Here is a 24,961-nt window from a genome sequence, read left to right as displayed (position 1 = left end):
AAACTACCTACAAACTGACCGTGTTTACTTGTTGTCAAGTTAGCCTACAGATATGTCAAAACACCGGGCTGACGATGTAGCTACATGTAGCCAGCCACTACAACGTTTGCTTGATGTCATGGTTCAAACTGTAGCGCTATAAAACTGTACTGATAAATACCTTACCTCGGCGCGTCGTATCCAGTAAAAAGTTGTCTTGAATAAAGAAAATTAATTTTGATCTGATCTCCATTCAATTCCAAAACAAAAACAGGTTTCACTAAAAGTAATTTGTGACAGTGTGCGGGAACACCAGACCAGAAATTGGCGAAAGAGTGCAATTAAAACAGATCCTCCTCATAGCAGCTTCAAAAAAGCAAATGTAAAGATTTTTTAATTATATTTTTTATTACTTTTTCTTTTTCAATCACAAAATCCTTTAATTTACAGCTTTTCCAAATAATAAGTGTTGAACTTTGGGGATGATGTGTATGATCAGTTTGACAGTGCTCAGGTCTGAAGTGCATTATGGGTAAAAATGGAGAGTAATCAGCTTCCAAAAAAATGGCACCGCAGACACTCTAAGAATAAATACAGGTAGTGACCAGAATCACCTGAAGACAGGAAGTCTCAGTGAGTCCATAATTAGCTCTTCACAGCTCAATTTGCCTTCTTGTACTTCCTCATGTGAGATGCGATTGAGGTGGTGATCTCCACACTTCTTTTGTTCTGTCCAAAGTACTCCAAAAACTCTCCATCAGGTCCCACCAGGTACATGATGATGGTGTGATCCACCTGCACACGATGAGAAGAGAACAGATGAGACATTTCCTGTCGCCTGTATTATTATGAATGGTCTGTGCGTGCAACTCACAATGTAGTCGTTGTCTTCATCCTTTGGTCCCTGACTGTAGTAGACTCTGTAGGCTCTGGAGACCTGCTCCACCTGAGCGGTGGTTCCCGTTAAGCCGATCAGCTTTGGTGAAAACTCTGATTAAACAAATAAAAACATTACTGATTCTCTGAGTTCTCTCTAAAATAGAAGGTTGGCCAAACTGCTGCAGATTACTCATCATGTTTGAGACGCACAGGGGTACGGAGGAGGCAAAAACTAAGGGGAAAGAGCTGGGGACGGTGATAAGCTTTTGGGGAGGAGATATAAGCCATGTCTCCTCTCTCATTTCATTATGGGCAAAGTAGAATATCTGGAAAAAATGAATAAGCTAACATCACATTCAAGGAGTCAGACAGATTGAAGGCTTCCAGACTGTTTGGATTTAGACCAAGATCAACTAACATCAGAGAATTTGAACACAGATTATTCCAACTATTATACTTCTTGCCTAAATAATTTTATTTTATTAAGTATTTATTCCTCATTTATTTGAAAATTTGATTACTACTCTGTTGTCTATCAGAGCTTTGCTGGTGCAGACATAATCAGGTCTTTTTTTTTTTTTTTTAAATACCTTTGACATATGCAGCCATAGCCTCAGGTGTGTCTCTGTCAGGATCAATGGTAATAAGGATTGGCGTCAGGTTTGGAATGGACTTAATTTTATCTGTGAAAAACAAAAAAAACAGTCAATTTTTCCAGCAGATAAGAAGACAAAATACATTTTTCCATCTTCCAGATAGAAACTTTTTTTTAATACCTATTTCATCGACCACCTCGATCATCTTCTCCAACTCGTCGGGGCAGATATCAGGGCAGTGAGTGAACCCAAAGTAGATGAGGACCCACTGACCCAGGAAGTCCTCACTCTTTGACGGTTTGTTGTTGTGATCGACAAGCGAGAACGGACCACCCAGTGCCGGTCTGCCGATCGATTTGGTCCTTTCTTTTTCTATTACTGTGACATCAAGAAGTTGAATATACTTTTCAGTTATGATTGCATGTAAAAAAAAAAAAAAAAAAGGTTCCATGTCACATTAAGGGGAAATACTTACGTTCTTCCTTTTCTTTCTTGAAATATTTCATCCCTCCAAGCAAAGAACCTCCAATAGCAAATGTAATAGCTAAAGATTTCCATGTTACAGGCTTAAAAGAGAAAAAAACCCCACAGATAAATCAATCAAAAACATTTAAGCTGTAATGACCAGCTTGTTAACGAAACTTTTAATTCCTTAAACTATTTTCCACCTACCCCAGACTTCTTCTGCTTATTTGGTGATGAAGGCGGAGGTGGTAGCGAGGAGAGTGATCTTAAGGACAGCTGATTCAGATGCTGACCCAGTCTGTAGGTGCGCCAGCAACTCGCACTCACCTGTGGCATGCAAAACCAGTAACAAATAATGTAGTTGGAGTTTGCTTTACTTTTTACAATCACAATAACCTTTAGACCACCAGGCATTATGCCAAAGTCATTCAAATGTCTGAGAAATTAAGACTGTGCAGCAAGACTGCTTCGTTATTAGTTGTGCCACAGTCCATGCAAATATTATCAAAGTTAAGCTTTGCTGCATGAAAAAATGCTGCACCTACAGGTGTCTGCCAATTTGTTGTAAGTTACTGCAGCAAGCTGTTTGCTGTAAGAGATGTTTACGCGATAATTCAACACTTGTCCTACAGACTCCGCCACAAAAATATTTTAATTTGAGCTGAATTGACAGATATAAGTATAACAGTGCGGTGTGTGGGAGGAAATCCAGGAAATTTAAGGGATTGTTGCATGATGGGAAAAGTATTAGTAATAACAAAGAAGACCAAGTAGCATCCAGATACTTGACAATTCAAGGTGTGGCAGAATAATGGAGGGATAGTGTGTGTAATGAGAGATGTCCCCTAAATTATTGAGTGTCTGCAAGAAATCAAGAACGACACAAAACTACATTCAGATATGTGCTCACTTTCAGGAGCTGGTGCAGTTTTTATAGGCTCTGTGCTGTACTGCACAGTGCATTTCAATATACACGATGCTTTGACCATCAGAGTTCATTTAGCATGTTTTAATTACCTAGCCGCAAAGTGTCAAATTATATTTCTCAAGTTTTCTGATGATACGGCTTTCAATGAATTGAATTTACATTTTAAGAGGTACAGAAGGATTTTTACAAGTCGGGTAAGCAGTCATGACCCGTCCAATATTTCATAAAACAAATTTTAATTAATTTTGTGAAAATCAGTGCCTTAATTTTTGGTGCTAGAGATGCAAAGCTTTGACCTACCAGGCAGCAGTGAAGTCTCTGCGGTGAAAGTCTGTGTTGAAGTCCAGTTTCCCTCCGTATAGCGCTGTGTGACAGTCTGACCGGTTGTATCTGGGAACATTTCTGTAATATTTTAACGTTACTGTGAAAAGTCCGACAGCCGAAGCTGTGATAAAACACACTCAGAGCCATGTTTGGACCTTGACAGACCCGCTGCTCGAACGAGGAAGCGGCTACAACTTCGTAAAACGTGATGAAACCACAGCACTAAAGCTGCTGATCTAGAGTCAGTTCGTCACAGCTTATGTGACAAAGTGTGATACAGCTAACCTAGAAAATACTGATCTCAAATCAGTTACCCAATAACCGTTACCAAACACAGGAAATGACGTACAATTTTTCTTCTACTATCTCTTCCTGCTCTCTGCTGCCGACTAAAGAGCGAAAAACTTTGAACATGCAATTTAGAATTAAAATTGGACATAATAATTTGCCATTTTTTTAAGCCAAAATAACATCTAAATATTTTCGAGAACAAATGTACACACTTATCTGATAGCTTTAAGCTGACATATATTCATATATTGCATCACTTTTTGACCTTCTCTTATTTTTTTTTTATGGTGTTCCTTTTGCATTCTTACTGCCTTTTTTCTTTTGCTCAATTTCTGCTTTTTCATTAGGTTATTTACTATTTTTAAGTGTTTCATTTACTTCACTTTCATTCTGCTGTATGTTAAATGACTGTCTTATCTTTTTGTTGCATCTATATTTATTCATCACAGTATTATTGCTAATGTCTCTTGCTGCCATTGTCATAACTTCTATTTCCTTTTACTTATTTATTGACTTTATTATTATTATTATTATCATCATCATCATCATCTTACTGATCATTTCCATCTCCTTCTTAACGTCCTTCTTCTTCTTCTTCTTCTTCTTCTTGTTTTTTTTTTTTGAAGAACACTTTGTAAACTAACATTTCAAAGGCACTATGTAATACATAAAAATAAAAGAAAGTAAGTTCCAGTATATCAAGTTTATTCAGCCTTTTGTCCAAAATTAAAACATTTATTATAATACTTTTTTATGAAACAACAGCATGTAATAATACCTCAAAAGGTAATTTCAGCAGCATTTTTGGTCCATTTTCATCAAGAAACAACAAAAAAAGAACATGTATTCAGTCAAGAAGAAGTGATAGGTGGATGTCTAAATTGCAGTTTTACAATGTGAAGGCCAGTTCAGTCTGAGCTCTTTGTTGATGTGATAATAAAGCCAGGCCACAAAGGGGAATACTGTGATGGCTGCAGCTGTAGATACTCTAAGCAAACCCACCGGAGCCCTGACAGAAGACAGTACAATAAAAGTTTAGGTAAAGACACAAATTGTGAATGCAAATGAGTCAAGTTTCTTCTGTGACAGTGTTATAAAATGAGTCCTCATTTTACCGTCCAGAGTGACGACACAGGAGGAGCCAAACAAGCGTCAGCAAAAGGCCAGAAAATTCCCTAGAGAAAAATATAAAAAAAATATTTGAATTATAGAGTTAGTTTATTCTTTAAATAGCACAAGAACTTCACAAGATCTTGGTGTGCACTTCATGAGATTGACTTGTGTTCCACACTTGTTCTGAGTAACTGGCCAAACACTTTACCTGCCCTCCTCCTGTTGGAAGATCTCACTTATTCTCTCTTTCTGAACTTTCCATCCCAACATGAAAACAACAGTGCTGGAGATCATCACATGCAAATCTGCGACACGCCTCCATGGTAAAGCCTCTGCAAAATCATGCAAAAAAGAAAAAAAAAGAAGATTTTTCTCATTGATATGAGATGTAATAACACAACAAAGCCACAAGAGGGATCTGCACATTTCACATTCAAGAGCAGGAAAAGTGTGGAAGCATGAACACGAAAACTGTTACAGGAAAACAAACTATTTGGCTTTTTAACTTATTCCAGGAAAGTTTTTATTCTTAAATATTAAAACCATGATCACTCAAAGATGAACAATATAAATAAAATCTCATTTCTCTACCTGTCACGTGTGGTTTCAAGCTCAGGAGTACACAGAGGACCGCAGGGACACCGTATCCGACCTGCAACACAAACCTGCTGTAAATATGACACCATTAATATACAATACAATGTTTTTGTGATAAACTTACCATCCACAGCCCTGCGTCTGGATCATTGATCTACAATCAAAACAATACTCTGTCATGTGACGGGTTGAGAAGAGACTTAATTTAATGAAGTGTGTCTTTGCATCACCTGCACATATGTAGCAAGAGCGAAGAATAAAGACATGAAAGCGTTGCAGATTCTCCAAATCACAGAGAGCCATGACTTCTCACAAACTTCACCCATTGCTGTTTCCAAACCGTTCATCTATCCACCCCGGCGTGAAGTACGGGTGAAACAAAACAGACGCACATCACCGTTCTCCTTACGTTGATAAATATTATGGGCTTGCTTTATTCTAACTACGTCGTACACGTAATGCACTGGCCTATAAGGAAGACAACCATAATTTAAAAATGCTATTGTCTGTTACACCACTTTTAAGAAGTATTTCAACGCGCACAGACCTTTATTAAAGGCATGTGTATCGATTTTTGCAAGTTCTGGTTGCATAACTCTCGAAAACAAGCCAATGGCTCTTTTTTATGGCCTGAATTGTCTTTATTTTTGTTTAAGGAAAATTTTTATTTTGATGCTGAAAATAATACAATCATAAAACAAGATATTACCAGGTATTTCTAATAAAGATTTTCTATCCTGGCGTCATCGTTCAACGAAACGAGCACACCCTTCCGAGCCCGCAATGACGTCAAGGTCAATGTATTGAAGAACTTACTTCCGATAACTCCTTTCAAAATAAAACTCCAGTGAGGAGTGACTTTTGTTCAACTGCTTGTCTGTTTATACCATAGACTGTGGTTTATATAGTCTGTGGTTTCTACTAATCAATGTTTGAGCAAATGTTGATTTTATCTTATATTGTGTCCAACTACTAAGTTTTTTGCAAATGTACATCAGCCATAAAACAAACGTTTGTAATACCAACCTTGATTTTAAAAAATAAAAAATCTTAAACTTAAAAAAAAAACTGTTTTATATTTAAAACTGATTTTGTAATGACCTGTCAGTTTTTTAACATGTTGTGATTTTTTTTTTTTTAAATTTAAGCGCTCCTGTGTTTTATTCTGTAGCACTGATTATTCTGTTTTTCTGTGGAAACTCCCGCTAGCTTCTTGCTGGCTCCGGGTCGCCGTGGGTGTGGATATCTCGGTGTCACTCGGTCAGCTGATTGCGGGACGTGAAGCTTCTCGGCTAGAACTGTTAGCCAGCTTAGTTAGCCTAGCCTAGCTGGAGGTTTGTTTTTGTTAACGTTACGACACAGGTAGCTTTAAACGTAACTCCCAACTTTTTAAAAATACTAATATTTTTCCGTATCCAACGCTCTCTTTAAGCGGCTTTCAATCAGTTTTTCGGCTTGAAGTTTCCGTCAGTGATCACTGAGGCAGGGAGGGAAGGGTGAAGTTGCTCTCCGAGTATCTGCATTGCAGCCCGGCGCTGCTGATGGAATTCAAACACACAACAATGGCGACTCCCAGTCCTAACAACTCAACAACACCGAGCAGCCACAACAACAGCTCTGCAGGACCCGCAGCCAACCTCCTCCACCAGTCCCAGACCCAGCACATCACCACGATGAGCAGCCTGCAGGGTGAGTGCAGCTAACGGGGAGTATCTGAGCTGCTGCTGGGGCTCAGGCTGATGCATGAAGGTTAATGTTAGCAGGGTTAGCCGTGGGAGGCTCAGGAGACTCCCAGCCTGGAGAATTATCCCCACAGGAGCGGACTAGCTCCTAACTATTCCTCGAATAGAAGATTCGTTCTTAGATTTAACAGATATACTAAGATAAATACATTAAGATACGTACAGCACAGCCGTGCCCATTAGTTTACATACCCCTGCAGAAGATGTGACATTTCGGTTATTTCTTTGAAAATAAGACTGATCATGCATCTCTTCTTTCTTATTAATTGTCTGATGATTTGACTGTTCTATAATGCCTTATAATTTAATGTGATTTTCATTATCCATAAAAAAATGTGTTTTCAACCACGTTTTCTTTATATAATGGGGCAGAGCTTACAAATTCTGCCAGGGTATGTAAACCTTATTTTTATGTAGAAAAATAATAAATTACACAATAACAATTTTTATTTTTAGAATAATGACATTTTAAGTTCTATGTTTTCTTTGAAAGGAATTAAATCCCCAGTTAGAAAATAAACACATCTTTTAATCACAAAAAACATCTGAAAGGAAGCAAACAGAGAAAATATAAGAAAAGGGTGTCAGAGACTTTAAATGTCTCTTAAACTGTACCTTTACATTATTCTGAATAGATGTAATGATTGTGTTGTGTATTAGACATTCAGTTCCCCTGGCATGTTTGACATATTTAAAACACTCAGTGTGGTCAGAATTAAGAGAAGCTATATTGCATTAGGTGTCAGTAACTGGAAACATACAGAACAGAACTGAATTAAAAGATTTGACAGAGAAGTTTGGTTTGCTTCCACCTATTCTCAATCATGTACGAGCTTGTTCATGTATGTTCCTGTTTTTATTAGGGCTGATGTGCAGAACTGTGTCTCCCCTTTACCGGGAAACAGAAGTTATAATAAATAATGATAACAGTGATGTGTTGTGTTTTGTACAAACTTTGTCTCATTTTAAATTTCAGAGTCCAACACCTGCTGGAGATGTCAGAGTGAAACAGGTAGCTACACATTTTTACTGACCAATGTAAAATTCTTCTGTGCATATGAAAGGAGGGCCTCTTTTTTAATTCAGTACTGATATTAATTTTATATTGAGTTCTATTTCAGCTTTTACAGGTGTTATTTAATGTTATAAATATGTAACCCTGCTCTTTTATTCATTTCTCTCTGACCGTATTGTACCTTTTACCTTAATGCTGCTCCAACTAATCATTCCTAACTCCTGACATGATGCTGACTCATGGTGAGAAAATGTTTTATAAAGCCATCAAAAAGTGATCATTTCCACTTCCTTTATGTTTCACCTGCAGGCCATTTGTTCTGCATGCTCCCCTGCAGATGATGCATCTAACCCTCCTGTCCCATTTTGTACAACTTGTTAGCAAAGCAAGGCCAATTTCTGTGATTGTGTGTCAGCCCCTAAAAACAGATTCCTGTTGGGTGATAAAAAACCTTTAACAGCAGAAAGTGGTGACTTTAGGACGTCTGACTAACAAAGCAGTCTCTGATAAAACACAATAACAAGCTGAAGAACTGAATCTGAAGTATGAAGAAAATAAAAGCTGTCTTCTCGCCTCTAGGGTTTCAGATAAACCTGTCTGGAGCTCCCCCAAGTAAGCCAAACCTCTTTTGCTTCAGCACCAACAGTTCTCATCCCTTTGTTTCCGCCTGACAGTCTGGTATGGGGGAGTCTGTCCTGCTGCTCTCAACTAACCCACATCGAGACTTCCGATGGGTTCACAGAGGCTTGTGCCACTCGCTTAACAATTAAAGAATTAAAGGGGCATTCTGACGTTTTAAACCTTAGATTTTTGAAAACATTTTGTGCATATTATGGAGTATAAAGGGCTGAAAGGGTGATGCCACTTTTGAATTCGCTCAAGATTGCTGCAGTCGGCCTTGAAACAGGCTCTTGTAGCTGATAGATAAATCTTAGAGTTATTTTTTTGTCCCTGATAGGCTGAGATTTTATTCTAAGTGTCTGATAAGATTACAGCAAGGATCCTGACAGTAACAAAACTCTTAGGTTTTTATCTAAGCCAGAAATTTCCCTGAAAGTAGTTTTGAGACTCTCCCAGGTGAGATAAATCCACCCTCATTGGCACAAGCCCAAAACTTTAAGCTTCCACTCACTATCAGGAGTCAGATCATCAGATTTTTACCAAACTCACAAAAGAATCATCTTTATGAATAAACTCTCTGTTCAGGCGCTCTAATGGAAGCTCTCCTTTACTGTTTTCAGAGTGAAACTAACAACTTAAAGTATCGCCTGGAACGCGTCTATTTGTTTTCGGCTGGTTTGTCTTTTTGTTTTTGGCATGGGTGCACCTCAGCATAGCACTTACCTGTTGAGACAAGGTACACACACACTCCAAAGCTGTCATTTCAAGCTGTGTTTTCCATCCGAGTTGATTGGAATTCAAACACGCACATTCTTGTGGTATTTGGGGCGTGGGGATGAGTAGAGTGCTGCTACGATGTGGAGGTGAAATCAAAGCAGTTGGCCTTGAGGAATTTTTCCTGAGTTTGCTTTATTTTTTCTGTCAGTTTGGTGTTTTCATGTGGGTTGTTGTGTCTGCGGTGTGGATGTAGGTGTTTTGGGTTGAAGCAGCATGCTTTTTTTTCTGTTTGTGCATCAAAGATAGATTTAGATACAACTGTCAGCAACAACGAGGCAGATAAGGAGCTGAATTTATTTGGCTGCATCCGCAATGATCCAAATAAAGTTTAAAGAGGGGGTATTGTGCTTTTTGAATGCCTTTCTCTGTCCCTCTGGAAGTATCTTTACAAGATTTACAGCGCATAAAAAAAACAGTTTTCTCACCCTGGTGTTTTAGAAAACTTGGATTTCAGCCTCTGTCTGAAACTTTGTTTTAGCTGCTGTCTCTTTAAGGCTCCTTGCTCCACAAACCCCCTTCACTCTGATTGGCCAGTCCTCTTGGAGCCTGACCTTGGTGTTAACCTCACTATGTGATGACCTCATCATTCCAGAAAATTCTGTTTAGGAAACGTTTTTAAAAGAAGATGCGGGAGTTCTACTTTTTATCCTCTTTTTTTGTTCCAAAGCATGAGGCCCTGTAAGTTGAGACATTTTGGTGAACTATTCCTTTATTCTCTCCTGGTTTTCTGGTGTGTCTTTTCACTCACTCATCGTTCTGACTCTTCACACGGGATGAGCTTGTTGTATTTTGTTGCTCCACATCCTCCACTCTCGTTGTTCAATGTGTCATCTGATCACGTCTTGCGTTCTCCTCCCTCTCAGGTAAACGCAAAGCCCTGAAGTTGAACTTTGCCAACCCTCCGATCAAACCCACGACTAGATTCACACTGAACACAGGAGGGCCGCCCTTTCAGAATCCACACATGTGAGTAAACCTGGAGACTGTCGATCAGAGATTTCTTGGATTGACACAGTTCCTTGGGAAGGTAGTGAAATAAATCTGGAGGGTGTCTGGGCACTGACTGTGACAGAAGGAAAGACTTTGCTTCATTTTCTTTTCTGTTCCCCGCAGAGAGCGACTGAGAACACACAGCATCGAGTCGTCAGGGAAGCTGAAGATCTCCCCAGAGCAGCATTGGGACTTCACAGCAGAGGATCTCAAAGATCTGGGCGAGATCGGCCGAGGGGCTTACGGCTCCGTCAACAAGATGGTGCACAAGCCCAGTAACCAGATCATGGCAGTGAAGGTAGTTCAACCACCGGTCATAGGTCAAAAACTCCACAAACGGACAGATATATGTGTCAAGACAGATATGCTGTGTTTGTTTGTTGTTCCACAGAGGATTCGGTCCACGGTGGATGAGAAGGAGCAGAAGCAGCTGCTGATGGATCTGGACGTGGTGATGAGGAGTAGTGATTGTCCGTACATCGTGCAGTTTTATGGCGCTCTGTTCAGAGAGGTGAAGTCACCTTGTCTCTGATAGAATCTCCCCCAAACATTTCTCATGTCTTTGTTTCTTCAACTCATGTCTTTATCTCTTTGTCTTTAGGGTGACTGTTGGATCTGTATGGAACTTATGGCTACCTCGTTAGACAAGTTTTACAAATTTGTATATTGCTCATTAGACACCGTGATTCCAGAGGAAATATTAGGGAAAATAACATTGGCTGTAAGTTTTTTCCTGAATTCATTGTCACTTTAAAAACTGAAGAATCCAAAAACCTTGATGTCTAACTTGTTTTGTTTTTCAGACTGTGAAGGCACTTAACCACTTAAAGGAAAACTTGAAAATAATACACAGAGGTAAGAAAGTAACTTATTTTTCATTCAACTTTATAAGCTCAGGCGTCTTTAAACCACCTGTTCTTATAATCTTATCTTGTTCCATAGACATAAAGCCATCAAACATCCTCCTGGACAGGAACGGGAACATAAAGCTGTGTGATTTTGGCATCAGTGGTCAGCTGGTGGACTCCATTGCCAAAACCAGGGATGCGGGCTGCAGGCCGTACATGGCGGTGAGTAAAACTGAGAAACAAAGACGAGTTGTAAAAATAAAAAAAATGTAATCTTTTCCTCTCGTTCTGTCTTATTAGACTTCTTTTGGTCTAAAATTTCAGTTATCGTTGTGTTTTGATGAAGCTGAAAAAGACTGACATAGTTGCAGTTTTGCCTTTTGATAGAGGTGAAAGTCTTCTTTCCTCTTACATTAAAATCAAATAATGTATTTAAATTTTCAGTGATGATCCTGAAAATGGGTGAAGTTTTAAATTGCAAGGTTGTCGTTTTGAAGGGAGAAACACAGTGAAGGATGCATTTACAGGGTGGGCCATAAGTTTCCATACATAGGAAAAATAAGCATTTTATGTTGGAAAATGGTTTTATTTGTTTAATTTGCTCTAAATGATTAACATTTTTCAGAAACAAAACAGAATCAGAATAAAAAAACTTTATTTTTCACTAAAAGCAAAAATCATTGTATCTAAAAATCATGGGCTGTGTGCTTGGATGATATTAAACCCTCTGCTGCTGGTTAATGAGGATGAATGTTTTCAGCAGCTACTGTGTCACTGTGTGTGCGTGTGTGTGTAACATAATTGAAGAGTCCTGAATGGTTGTCGCTTCAGAGAGCTGATCTCACCTCCTCGTCATCACTCGGGTTATTTTCTGTTTAGGGGTCTCCCCCTCCTCTCCTGCTCCTCCTCCTCACAGCAGTTTCCATTCTAGATTTGGTGAAGCAGTAGAACCTACACACACACACACACACACTCACATGCTCACACACACACTTCATTCATGTCACTGTGTTTGTGGGCGGAGTCACGGTGCAGCACTGAGCTCACTCTGCAGGAATCTCAGCCCCACTTTTTTGACTCTGCAGGTGTTCGATCACCGCAGCGCTGAGTCAGGCCCTTAATGATGAACACATCTGACCTCAGAGCAGCTGGAGGTCTGACTGTATGCTGCTGCAGAGCTCACACATTATGTGTTTCACCTGAGGCAGTGAGCAGGTGCTGGAGGGAGGTTTCGCAGAAACAGAAGCTCTCACTCACTGCTTGTTTTAGCAGAAGCCTTGATTAGTTACAGAGTTCCTCTTTGCTCACTTCACTTCTTAAAAACCTTTGACACACTTCTCTTACCTAACATGAAGACTCAGACTCAACACAATAGTCATTATTGTGATCAATAATGATGAAAAAACATGCAGAGAGTAAAGAACAAAGCCTTTGCAGCACAGAGCACCTCACTCTGCTGCCGTCTAAACCAGGCCTGTAGATGAGCCAGCGTCTTGCTTCCTCCTCTTTGCACTCAGTGATGAAGCAGGAGTGGCGCAGGGATAGAGAGAGGCTGCAGATGTGACTGAGTAAAGCATGCAGAGCCGCACTGCAGTCCTGTGAGACAAAGAGCAGGGATTACAGTACTGAAAAACAGAGTAATGCAGGTGGAAACATGCCCACAGGTGAGGAGTCTGTCTGGTATTCTCTCAGGGTTTGTTTTGTCCCAGTTTGGGCCTGAACAGCTGTTTCTGTCTCATTATAAAAACATGAAGATTCCCCCAAACCTGATAAAAGAATCTGACTTCATTGAGCTTTTATTGTCTTATTCTACCTGTGTGCAGTTTTACTTGAAACATCACAGACCTGATATGTGTGGAAAAAAACTCCAGTTGCAGCCCAGATTTTAACGTTCTCATGCATCAGCTGATGCAGTTTTTACTTCCCATGGACGTGCTGTTTCTAACCGAAACTTCCTGCACACTCAGCATTCTGGTTACCAGTTATCTTTTGTTTTGCACGTTCTAAACCCAGAATTTCACCTCTTTTCTGTTTGATTTTTCAGCCAGAGCGAATAGATCCTAGTGCATCCCGGCAAGGCTACGACGTCCGCTCAGATGTTTGGAGTTTGGGAATCACACTGGTGAGTTTAAGCTGAACACTGATCAGTTAGAAAAATTATATTTAGTGTAATTTCACAGATGATTAAAAAGGAATATGCAATTTTTGCACCTTCAAGTTTTGTCTTCAGGGCTTTCTGAGGTTTAGGACTTCAAAGTTTGATTTTTCCATGTATCTTTTAGTACGAGCTGGCCACAGGACGGTTTCCGTACCCTAAGTGGAACAGCGTGTTCGACCAGCTGACTCAAGTGGTGAGAGGAGACCCGCCGCAGCTCAGCAACTCTGAGGAGAGGCGCTTCTCCCCTAAATTCATCTCCTTTGTCAACCTGTGGTAAGGAAACTCAGAAATATAAAAACAGCAGTTAAAAAAAACCAAAAACAAAAAACTTGATTTAATCTGTTAGGGAAAAGGAGAGAACAGAAGCTTTCATGTTTTAGCTTGCTGTTCTCTCCCCCTCTAGTGGACAGATGACTAAACTGCACCCTCTTCCTTTGTAACACTTCATATTTTTCTTCTTTCCAGCCTTACAAAGGATGAGTCGAAGAGGCCAAAGTACAAAGAGCTGCTGGTTAGTCCTCAGTGACTTCTCTGCATATTGTTTTTAAATAGCCAATGAAGGTTTTTCTGTGGTTAAAGGGGAATTCTGCAGTTTGTTAAAACACTGGTTGTGTATATCTTTGCTATTTTTTTCCAAATCAGTTGAAATCTTGAAATGTCTCCAGTAGTTTGAAACAGACTGCACCTATTAGTCATCAAGACCCCCAAAATATTCGTTTATTTTCTGTATTTTTCTGTACTTTTGAGCTGATGTGTGCGTTTCTTCCCAACTCCAGAAAGACCCGTTCATCCAGATGTACGAGGAGCGCTCAGTTGATGTAGCCGGTTACGTCTGCAGCCTCCTCGATCAGATGCCGGCATCTCCAAGCTCCCCTATGTACATGGACTGAGGCATGATGGGACAACAAATAAATAAACACAAATAAATAAATAAATGAATAAATAAAACTCACAAATCTGCAACAATAAAGACACAAAAGAAAAAAGGCAACAAAGAAACAAAAGAGAAAACCTTGTGTAAATTAGCTTGGTCCCTTATTGCAGTGTTAAAAGAGAAATGTAAAGCCTAAGAATAAAACACCGTTCACAGTTACAACGGTGTTTCTTTCAGTCATGTCTGTATAATATATCAACACTTCTGTTTCTCTCTTGTTCACACACAAACCCACGGTCATGTAAGTATAATAGCAGCTCAGTAAATCAAGCAATCATGGACACATCTCAGTGCTTAGTACAGTGATTTAAAGAAAAAGAAATGCCTGGAACTTTGTTTTATAGAACCAAAATCATGTGGAGTATTTTGATTTGGAGATTCTGCGACATACTGGAATCGTGCTCTTTGTGAATCGTCCCACCTCTTCCATGTACGTCAATGAAAAGCATCGTGTTTGCTATCTTAATGGAACTTTGCTTCTCTGGGTATAAAGCCGTGTTTAAGTGTGGTTGGTCAGAATTTTGTTGGACCTGCAGACTGAGGCTGCTGTCCTCGCTCTGCAGTGGACTTAATGCGGATATAAGAATAAAGAAAGAGAAAGAGAACCGTCTTCTGTCCCTTTTTTTGAGTTTTTACTCCAAGGTGATTTGACATTTGGCCCTAGTGGAAGAATAACTACTAAGTTCTAGCCATGACATGCTGCCTTATTATGTGAGTCACAAGTTAATTGTCAAAACAGTCTCTAATTAACATTATAAATCTATACTCGAGAAAGATATAATAACTTTGCAATATTGATGCAGTAATTTTTTCCTTTAGCATTACTTTCTTTGACTGCCACCATGAGGTAACAACATGAGACACAAACATGTTGGAAGAGCTGTGAAATAAAATATGCAACAAAAATCCTGGATTCACCTGAACTGTAGAGTTTTTTTTAATGAAGAATTATTCAGTAATACATTTTGAAAAAAAAAGTTCATGCAACACTGCTGACTACTAGAATAAAAAATAGGAGAAAACGCCTCTGTTGATATTTATTATTTGTTGAACTTTCATTCATTTGTTTTATTTTATGGCTTTGAAAAGCAACAAAATTAAAATGCATTTAGTACTTTTCCTGGATTAATTCTTTAAAAAATAAGTATTTTCAGTGATCGAATTGAATAGAATATTTTATTACCCATATATCTCTTAAGAACAATGTTTTTTAAGGTCTTATACGGTGTTTATCCTGAATAAATGCAGATGAGTTATTTTGTGCTTTTTATTTTTGTTATTTTGAAGAGCTTTTCGGGGCACAATCAAGCCCCGCCTCCTCATCTTAGAAACAGCACTGATTGGCCCTCAGACTTGGTATACACTTCCAAACACCAATCAGCGACAAGATCACGCTAAGTCATCATTAGATGCCGGAAGAAGTGTCACATGTGTAAACCTACCTCTGAAGTCAGACACTACAGTCAGGGGATTTGAGATTTGATACTCTAAAATAACGTCCTGTGATGTAAATGTTAGTATTAACTGAATGATTTGGATGTAACTCGTCGGCGCTGGTAGATGAATTTATAAGGTGACTTTGTTATTATGAATACGGTCCGTTTGAAGCTCAGGTCCTTTACATTTCTGTACCTCTCAGGCAGATCTTTCTCTGCTGCTGCTCCTCCTCCTCATCCCACACGCTGTTATTCTCATTCAAACCGGACTGTTTTTCAGTTTTTCCGAACTATGGCTTCGAATAATAATGAAATGAATAACCCGAGGATGAAGAAAGCGAAGCAGAAAGAGCCGCTGAGGAGGCTGAAGACCAAAGAGAGCCGGGCCCGAAAGGGGGACACTCACGGACCGTCCACGGTGTACGTCCAGGTGGTCGGTGCTGGGAGCAGAGATAACGCTGCGTCACTATACGTCTTCTCAGAGTTTAACAGGTACAGGTTTAGATATTTTTTTCCCCCCAGCTTTTAAATTCGACTGAACAGAATCTCATAAGATATTATAATAATTATATGAATAAACTACACTTATCAGCCAAACGTTATATAACGTTTGGCTGATAAGATAACTCCTAGCAGGTGATTATTGATATCATTATATATCTTTGATAATGTCACCTGTCATTGGGAGGGATATATTGGGCAGCAGCTCAATATTTGACTTTGACATTTATGTGCCGGAAGAAAGATAAATTGGCATCTGAAAGGATGTTATTTATACCCGTGTGCTTTAGTGTTGCTTCTCCTTGTTGCAGGTATTTATTCAACTGCGGTGAAGGGACTCAGAGACTCATGCAGGAACATAAGTAAGTAAGCTCATCTTGCATCAGCCTGGATGTTCAAGATCAGAGAGACCTTATTTCTAAACTTGTGTTTTTCTCACTCAGATTGAAAGCTGCTCGCTTGGACAACATCTTCTTGACCAGACTTAGTTGGGAGAATGTGGGAGGTTTGTCAGGTCAGAAATGTAAAAATTGCATTCCACATTTAGACTTCCAAATTACCTGGCATAATTAACAAAACCTGGGAGTCAAGATGTTTGATTTACATGTTTTGTTTCTGTAGGTATGATTTTAACCCTGAAGGACACTGGTGTTCAGGAGTGTGTCCTCTCTGGACCTCCACAGCTGGTGAGATGCACAGAATGACCATGTTTTTGTAAATGTTTTTTCTTCTTTTTCTCTACCAAAGGTTCTCAAACCTTTGTGTGCAGGAATTTTTGATGTTTATCTCCTTCTTCTTCTTACTTTTTCATTGCAGGAGAGCTACCTGAGTGCCATCAAGTCATTTTCTGGACCTCTGGATGAGATCAAACTGTGTATGAAGAAATTAATCAACAATAGAAATAATTATGTCTCTGTTTTGTTTTGAGTGCATTCACTGTTTGATTTGTTTCCAGCGGTTCGTCCGTACACTGCAGATACATACACGGATGAGACGATGACAGTTTATCAAATTCCCATGTTTGGTGAGCTCTCACTCTTCGGTTTATCCTTGTATTTTTTATGACTGTGGTTTAGCTTCTCTCTGAAATCCACTTTTCTATTTTTGTTTGTTTGTAGCTAAGTCTAAGGCAGAGAGCAGGAAACTATCCCCACAGTCAGGCAGAAGCAGCCCATCAAGGACAGACAACTCAGATCAGGACCCAGGTCCAGGTAAGTGTCGGAGATCCACACTTCTCTAGGTGAAGTTGAATAGATTACAGGTATTCATGTGTTTGAGTGACTTTTAAACTTGTGATGTTTTTAGGCAGAGGACAAACTGCAACCCGAGATCCCTCTCTGGCCGTTGCCTTCATATGTAAGGTAATAAAACTCAACACATGTAACACCTTGTTTTCATCACACACACATGGAGAAGTGTGTGTCTGATTTTCTTCTTTGATTTTAGCTTCACCCAAAGAAAGGAAACTTCTTAGTACCTCAAGCCAAAGCGCTCGGTCTGCCCGTGTGAGTGCATATTTCATTAAAATCAACAAAAACAAAGATACAATGTTTCCTAAGGAGGATCTGTCATTTTCTAGATGAGATATGATTGAATTAAATTTTAACACTTTGAGTTATATGTCTACTCATTTCCCCTCAGAGGCACAGCAGGGATCGGTCCACTTATAGCAGCTCTGAAAGATGGACGGAGCATCACGTATGAAGGAAAAGAGGTAAAAACTATCCCCATAGGTGTCTGCGTGAGGCTGCAGCTCTGATCCAGAGTCAAACCTCTTTGTCACCCTACAGATCCGGCCCGAGCAGGTTTGCACTCCCACAGACCCCGGCCCGGTCTTTATGGTTGTTGAATGCCCATCTGAGGAGTTTGTGGAGGCTCTTTGCACAAATCAGCAGCTGAGAAGGTAACCACTTCCTGATTGTTTCTCTGAATTACTCTGAATTCATAAAGACTAAGCTTACTGAGGTATCTTCTTCAGGTTCCAAACAGGTGGAGCTGAGGACCCTGCTGTACTTGTGGTCCACATGACTCCAGAGTCTGTCTTAAACTCTGATCGATATAAGAAGTGGATGGAGAGGTTTGGATTCTTTCTTTAGATCTGGTTTCTGCTGCATTTACACTCTCCGATGCTGAGTTTTCTCTGCTTTCTGCAGGTTTCCATCCTCCACAGAACACCTGATCCTGAACGAACACGTTTGCACGGTCCATAACATCCGAAGCCACAAACTCCAGGCCCAGCTGAACATGATCCACCCTCAGATCTTTCCAGAGCTGAAGTCTTACAGATCAAAGGTTAAAAGATTTGAGTGCAACTTCACTTTCAAGTCGAGTGACTTCCTTTGTTTCTTTGGGGTGGAGTTCAATAAGTGATAAAGTTTTGGACATGAAGATTAGTTGTCAGAAAACATGAAAAGCTTTTGTTCTTTCTCTGTTTTTTATTCTCCAGGAGCCTCAGGCCAGCCTCCACATCCCAAACGTTCGAGCAGAGTGTCTCCTGAAGTTCCAGCTCAGACCTGTGATGGAATGGCAAAGGTTAGTTTGTCCTTCAGTCCGTCCAATTTACCTGTCCGTTCTTGCTCTGCAGCTTGGAGCAACGCCTCGCCTCACAAAACAACCTGCAGCGGGTCGATGCACTCCAACGCTTTCTTCTTCTTTCTTCTCATTTAACCTCGTCTTAAAAGTGTCAAAGTTTCTCCTCCTGTTTCTGTGGAGCTGCACAGGCTCATCAGGGTCAGTCTGTTACCCCTGACTGTGTTTTTTTTTTAATACAGTGTGTGTGTGTGTGTATGTGTTTCTCTGACTCGTTAGAGATGCCATCCCCGCCTGCAACACTGACGAGTTTGTAAAGGAGGCGTCTGAGGTCCCAAACTTTCTGCAGGAAGTGGACGAGTGCAGGAGGATCTGCTCGGCTCGCTCTGCAGAGACTTCAGGTGAGTCCTCGTCTCCAGCATCTGTCAACGCAAGACAAGGAAAAACGATTTTGTTGCACATTTAAGCAACAAGGGAAATTAAAATGGGTCACACAAGATATAATAACCATCACGACAAAGGGGAGAAAAATTAGAGCAAAGAGAAAATAATCAGCAGTTTTTTGAGAGATCTTCAAGTGATGGTTGTTTGTTATTGTTTTTTTTTTGGTCTTTAAAAATGTCTTCCCTTTGTTTTCTGCTACAGGACAAACAGAAAAATACCCTGAGGTGATTTTCTTGGGAACTGGATCAGCTCTCCCGATGAAGATCAGAAACGTTAGCGGCACTCTGATCAACATCAGGTTTGTAAAATTCAAACCCTGAAAACTAAAACCTGATGATATGGATTTCACATAATAAATTTTAACATTCTGTCGTTGGTTTTGTTGTAACTTTCTTCCTTCGCAGTCCGTCTCAGTCCCTCCTGCTGGACTGTGGAGAGGGGACGTTCGGTCAGCTCTGCAGACACTTTGGGGACGACGTGGATGAAGCTCTGTGCAAGATCTCCACCGTCTTCATCTCACACCTGCACGCTGACCACCACACTGTGAGCTCCTCATACTATGTTGCGCGATCATCTCTGTGTGTTATCAGCGCTAACGCTCATCTTTGTGTTGCAGGGGCTGCTGAAGCTGCTGTATCAGAGGGAGCGAGCGCTGGTACGTCACTAAAACAGAAATCCGACCTTGTTTCTTTCATTAAAACAGATTCTTGTTTGCATATTTCCTCTTAAAATCAAATCAGGACAGTAAAAACATTTTAATGACTTGTGTTTGTTCTTTAGACGGCGTTAGGAAAAGCTTTCAGCCCTGTGTACGTCGTGGCTCCAGGCCCCATCATGAGCTGGTTGAACCAATATCATTATAACTGTGAAGAGATCCTCCACCACATCAGGTATGAGGACACACACACACACACACACACACACACACACACACACACACACACACATTTACAACACACACTCTTCCTCTCCCTTTAGTGTTGATTTCTATGTGCCTGTGTGTTTACCGTCTTGTCTCAGTCTCATCCCGAACAGAAGTTTGATTGAAAATGCTGAGATTCCCCGACCGAACGTTCAATCACTCATCAAAGCTCTGCTGAAGAAGAACGATCTGGAAAAGGTGACAATCTGCTGCTTTATATAATAGATAATTATAATTATTAAAACAATTAAAAAAGACTTGAAATCTTCTGTTTTTTAAATTTATTTATGTAAAGCCTTATTGGCTTTAGAATGTCTTCTAACAGTTTCTTTGTTGTCGTCTGTTTATCAGTTTCAGACGTGCTTTGTGCATCACTGTAAGAACGCCTTCGCCTGCAGCTTCACGCACCGCTCCGGCTGGAAGCTGGCTTTCTCTGGTGACACCATGCCATGCGATCCTTTCGTAGACATCGGTTAGTCCTCGTTTCCATGAATGTTGTCCACATTTTACCCTCATGTTTACACACACCAACACACTCACATACTCCAGCCAACAGACAACTGAGCAAGCGTTTCCACAGATTCCTGCGAGGTCATCTCGGCTAGGCTGGCCCTGAATAATTTATCTGATGTTTTCTGAATGCTCTCCATCACTCTCACAGCCCCGTCTAATGGCTCCTGAGGGATCCCTCTTCATTGACTCTCCTTAAATTGCTTGACTGGCTTCAGTCCAACAAATCCTTTCAGAGACGAAGAGTGAATCCTCCTCTGTTCATTATGGACAGCCTGCTGCAGCACAAACTGGGCGTGCCGCTCTTTGATTACACCGATGACTGGATTGGTCTCCTCTGAGGCTTTCTGTGATTCACATCTTTGAGTTTTTCAAACCTTTGTGTTTGCAGGAAAGGATGCAACTCTAGTGATCCATGAGGCCACGCTGGAAGACGGGCTGGAGGAGGAGGCGGTGGAGAAAAGACACAGGTGAGATACAGACAGTCACAACCTGTCTATGAAGGGTATTAAAGGAGCATTTCTGTATTTTAAGGCCTGTTTCAGCACATCACAGCTTTTTTAACTCAAAGGAGCTGAAATTTTAGAATTGCAGGAGCAGATTTCTTCAGCCAAAAGCAATGTGTTGCAAAAAGTACCTGAGAATAAATCCAAGTTTTGTAAACATTTCCAAAACTAATCACAGAGAATCCTAAAAATTTGCAGCCCCGATTCGGACGACAATCTGAAAAAAGTCACATGACAACTGAAAACAAGCCAAAGATTGAAGCAGCAGTAGACAAAGGGCTGCTAAGTTTCTGCCTGATTTTGCTGCAACATTTGTTTCTGTTTAAGAAGTTTCTGTCCCAGGTTTTAAAAACACACTAATACCTGTTTTAGTAAATAAAATCCATGTTCTAGATTCAGGTTTTTAATCTTATTGTAGGAGTATTTTACCTTTTAACACATAGGCCTCAAAATGCCTGCTTGGCCTTTTTTTTTTTTTTTGCTTATTTTGACTATAAAAGGATTAGAAAATGTCCTGTGAGTGAGTACTGGCCCATACTCAGAACTTTTAATATCTGGGAGTTATTTTCAATTTACTGCAATATATGAGAGTTTAACAGTTTAAAATGAAAAGAAAAAAAATTAGAACTTGATTTTAGAGGTGTATTGGAGGAAAACAAAACTGCAAATAAACATAAACAACACGTTACAAGAACTTGAAATTTGAACATCAAAAAAACACAAGTACAATGACATTTATCAGTATTTGTCTCATAATTTGTAAAAAAAAAAAAGAAAAAAAAAGTTATTTTGAAAGGCAAATTGCCGGCTTCCTGTGCAAGATAGGGCTGTGGTGTCTCCTACTTTTTGTGCGCCTCGATACGACAAACATTTTGACATTGGTTTCATCTCTCTATGACATTCCTACCACCCGTTAAGGCCATTTTAGTGTGTTTTTGAGTGCCTAGGTGGCGCTAGATAGCATATTATGGGATGTTGGGGTCATGGTTGGTATGATATTGAAATTTTTGGCGCTCATAATGTGTGTGCCAATTTGGTAAGTTTTGAGCATGTTCAGGGGGTCTAATAAGCTTTATAGGTGAGGAGGGAATAATAAGAAAACAATGGACGAAAAACAACAGTGCCCCTGCCCTTTTGGTAAGGACCCTAAAAACAGCATCACCAGAACCTCCAGCATTCTGTGCTTTCCTTTTATCCATCTGCTCTGCTCTCTGTGTGTCTCTCTGTGTCTCTCTGTGTCTCTCTGTGTCTCTCTGTGTGTCTCTCTGTGTCTCTCTGTGTGTATTTGTCGATTTCCTTAAATGCCTCAGTGAAATTACTGTAATAACAACATATTTACTGAAACACCAACATGTCAGCTTCACAAACCATTAAAACTTTTCTGAATGTGCAAACCGTTCAGGAATTACTGTCATTCAAAGTGAAAACCTGAGCCTCAGGGACAAAAACAAATGTTGATCAGGTGATTTTATTCTGCTGCCACCTGTTCCCCAGCTGTCTGCTGAAACTATTTGCCACATAAAGCATAATGTGTAAAAAATGGAGCTAGAACTCTTGAGTGTGTTTTATGAAATCTAATAAAATAAATGATAAAAAGTTAAAAATAGGAGGCGTAAAGATCCCATCAGCCTGCAGGATAAACGCTCTTTATTGTCTGTTTGTTGTTGCACTTACATTTGACTGTATTGTCGAATTCTTCACCCTCCTCTGGTATTAACATTGATTTTTTTTAATGGTGTCAGAGTGAAGGTGTTGTCAGTTTTTCTCCTGAGAGCTGCGCAGCGTAAATATCTGACGTCTGTTTTTTTCATCAGTACGACCTCTCAGGCCATCGGGATCGGCATGAAGATGAGGGCCGACTTCATCATGTTGAACCACTTCAGCCAGCGCTACGCTAAGATCCCTCTGTTCAGTGAGGACTTCACAGACAGGGTGGGGATCTCCTTCGACCACATGAGAGTGAGTCATTCATTTCCTCCTATACATGCTGTGTGACTGGTTTAGAAAACAGCTTCCTGTTTGTGCGCTTATGGATCAAATATTTACTGTCTGAATTGATGTCGTTTGTGATTTAAGACTCGTGAGCCTCTCTCTGTCAGTCCCTTCACCGCTTTCTCCATTTTCCATCCTCAGATTCGCTTCAGGGACCTCAAAATCGTCCCCAGCCTCATCCCAGCACTGAAAGCGCTTTTTGCAGAGGAGATCGAAGAGATGGAAGAAAGGAGAGAGAGGAGAGAGCAGAGATACCCGAGAGGAGGAGGCGGCTGCGAGGTGATGGAGAGCGCAGGAGCTAAAAGAGACCAGGAGGAGGCAGCAGAGCACAAGGTGGAGGCAAAGAGGCTGAAGACCAGCTGAGTCTCAGGAGCTCAGATTCAAAGAGACTTTCACTAAGATCTTCTTGAGTTGTTTTATTTAATGGATCTGAGATTTTATTTTGCTTGTGTGGATGAATTTAAGAAAATATGTTGGAGTATTGAAGAGCTCTGACAGAGATAGTTTTTGTTTTTCATTAAACAGCTAAAACGCTGAAGCTGTGTCCTATTGATTCAGTCTTCTTCATTTCTTTCACATATTTTGATCACAAAATTTATTATCTTATGTTAAAAAGTAAATGATCCACCCCATTGTTTAGAAAAAATGAAAACAAACAACCTAGACAGCTGCCGTTGCAGTAAAACCTTAACAGACTTTTTCCTGCTCCAGATTTAAAAAACGATCTTTCCAGCTCAAGCAGGACCACCATTAAGAGTCAGTTCCCTCTCTGATCCACAATGAGGCTCCACTGAGCCATAACTGAAAGAAACTGAGCCCACACCTTGTTGAAGCTCATAAGTCAGGATTTATTATCTCTGACCTCTTGGGGGAGCGCTGGCTGCAGGACTGTGCTGGGCTCACTTACAGAAGAGGAAGAGGAGCGGTCACTACCTTCTCTGACAGAACCAGGAGCAGATATTGGAGACCCTGTCTGTGTGGGAGGATTGTTAGAGCTCCTAAATGTGTTTCAGCTTGTTTGTATAACCTTTGAACACATATGTCATCCTCGGAGTCTGCAGGCATGGATGAACTTTGATTTCCGAGTCTGACCTTTCAATTATAGAGCGGCGAGGAAACATTCTGCAGAACCTTGTTCTGCTGCACTTCTCCTCAGATTAAACTGAAACAAAACTTCTCTGAGCTCCAGCGGTTCAGCTCCAGCTCCAGGGTCAAAGGTGAAACATCCGTCCACATGGAGAAGACACCAGTCTGCAGGAACTGTGAGTTGGTTGAACTACGAGCTGGTGGTTGGCTTTTTGTCTGGAGATGAAGATGCATTTATGTCAAATACCAAAGTCAATCTTCCAACGTCTCACTACATTTGGGCGGTGCATCGTCTGCTTATCTAAAGCTCAAGGCCTTTGCACACTGAGTCCATTTTTATTTTCTGAACTCAAGGCACATAAAAAATGAAAATGGATCCTATGTTATGTCAATCATGTTTGCACACTCACACTGAAACTTAAGTTCGTCATTATTTCTTTCAGAACAGGTTTGATTTAGATTTTTTGAGCACCCACGTAGCTCGTTTCCAGGGTCAGTTAACTATTAAGAGATGCCGTAGGCTACTTGCAGTGTCACATTTTTCAACACATTTTCTGTAATTTAGGGCTATGTTTAGACGATAAATGTAGACTTGTGTATGTGTGTGTGTGTGTGTGTGTGCCTACCTCAAACATACTGCCAGCCGCTGCTCAGCTCCTTTACCAGCAGGAGAAACTCTCCTTGCTCTTGTCTTTTTTTCAGGAGTGGTTGGACCCAGTGTTTTCTTTTTCTTTTGTCAAGTACTGAAAGAACCACACAATCATTGTCACTGCTTGAT

General features: G+C 40.3%; 4 protein-coding genes across 7 annotated transcripts; 2 read left to right on the top strand and 2 right to left on the bottom strand.

The window, feature by feature from the left end:
- Nucleotides 1-431: 431 nt before the first annotated feature.
- On the bottom strand, nt 432-3,440 carry sco1 (synthesis of cytochrome C oxidase 1). The gene is made up of 7 exons (XM_074696880.1): nt 3,148-3,440; nt 2,127-2,246; nt 1,930-2,020; nt 1,635-1,832; nt 1,449-1,541; nt 854-969; nt 432-774 (listed from the first exon to the last, which is right to left on the bottom strand). Exons 1-7 carry the CDS (start codon nt 3,316-3,318, stop codon nt 640-642), a joined length of 924 nt encoding a protein of 307 aa, XP_074552981.1. The 5' UTR covers nt 3,319-3,440; the 3' UTR covers nt 432-639.
- Nucleotides 3,441-4,158: 718 nt separating this feature from the next.
- tmem220 (transmembrane protein 220) lies at nt 4,159-5,966 on the bottom strand. The gene is made up of 6 exons (XM_074697081.1): nt 5,403-5,966; nt 5,297-5,326; nt 5,167-5,227; nt 4,784-4,907; nt 4,578-4,637; nt 4,159-4,471 (listed from the first exon to the last, which is right to left on the bottom strand). The coding sequence occupies exons 1-6, from the start codon at nt 5,517-5,519 to the stop codon at nt 4,339-4,341; spliced, it is 525 nt and encodes a 174-aa protein (XP_074553182.1). The 5' UTR covers nt 5,520-5,966; the 3' UTR covers nt 4,159-4,338.
- A 450-nt stretch (nt 5,967-6,416) lies between these two features.
- map2k4a (mitogen-activated protein kinase kinase 4a) lies at nt 6,417-14,858 on the top strand. Of its 4 annotated transcripts, XM_074696567.1 has the most exons (13): nt 6,417-6,861; nt 7,891-7,926; nt 8,509-8,541; nt 10,191-10,293; nt 10,441-10,615; nt 10,709-10,828; nt 10,919-11,038; nt 11,121-11,172; nt 11,260-11,387; nt 13,210-13,287; nt 13,448-13,596; nt 13,789-13,834; nt 14,100-14,857. In XM_074696567.1, exons 1-13 carry the CDS (start codon nt 6,714-6,716, stop codon nt 14,211-14,213), a joined length of 1,302 nt encoding a protein of 433 aa, XP_074552668.1. In that variant the 5' UTR covers nt 6,417-6,713; the 3' UTR covers nt 14,214-14,857. The 4 variants fall into 4 exon arrangements, with proteins under 4 accessions (XP_074552668.1, XP_074552669.1, XP_074552670.1 ...); XM_074696568.1 differs by lacking the exon at nt 8,509-8,541; XM_074696569.1 differs by lacking the exon at nt 8,509-8,541 and having other exon boundaries at nt 6,418-6,861; nt 10,203-10,293.
- A 982-nt stretch (nt 14,859-15,840) lies between these two features.
- elac2 (elaC ribonuclease Z 2) lies at nt 15,841-23,649 on the top strand. The gene is made up of 24 exons (XM_074696432.1): nt 15,841-16,185; nt 16,506-16,556; nt 16,638-16,708; nt 16,816-16,880; nt 17,011-17,068; nt 17,150-17,218; nt 17,313-17,405; nt 17,500-17,555; nt 17,641-17,699; nt 17,836-17,908; nt 17,985-18,097; nt 18,173-18,271; nt 18,348-18,486; nt 18,641-18,726; nt 19,003-19,124; nt 19,369-19,465; nt 19,572-19,710; nt 19,784-19,822; nt 19,948-20,057; nt 20,188-20,287; nt 20,441-20,561; nt 20,991-21,069; nt 22,920-23,064; nt 23,239-23,649. The coding sequence occupies exons 1-24, from the start codon at nt 15,845-15,847 to the stop codon at nt 23,458-23,460; spliced, it is 2,547 nt and encodes an 848-aa protein (XP_074552533.1). The 5' UTR covers nt 15,841-15,844; the 3' UTR covers nt 23,461-23,649.
- The last annotated feature ends 1,312 nt before the right edge of the window (nt 23,650-24,961 follow it).

This window comes from Halichoeres trimaculatus, unplaced genomic scaffold (assembly GCF_033239565.1).
Source record: "Halichoeres trimaculatus isolate MK-OKI-2021-1 unplaced genomic scaffold, fHalTri1.1 fHalTri1_scaffold_20, whole genome shotgun sequence".
Taxonomy (NCBI): Eukaryota; Metazoa; Chordata; class Actinopteri; order Labriformes; family Labridae; genus Halichoeres; species Halichoeres trimaculatus.
Note: the sequence above shows the minus strand (reverse complement) of the source record. Positions and strands in the feature narration are given on the sequence as shown.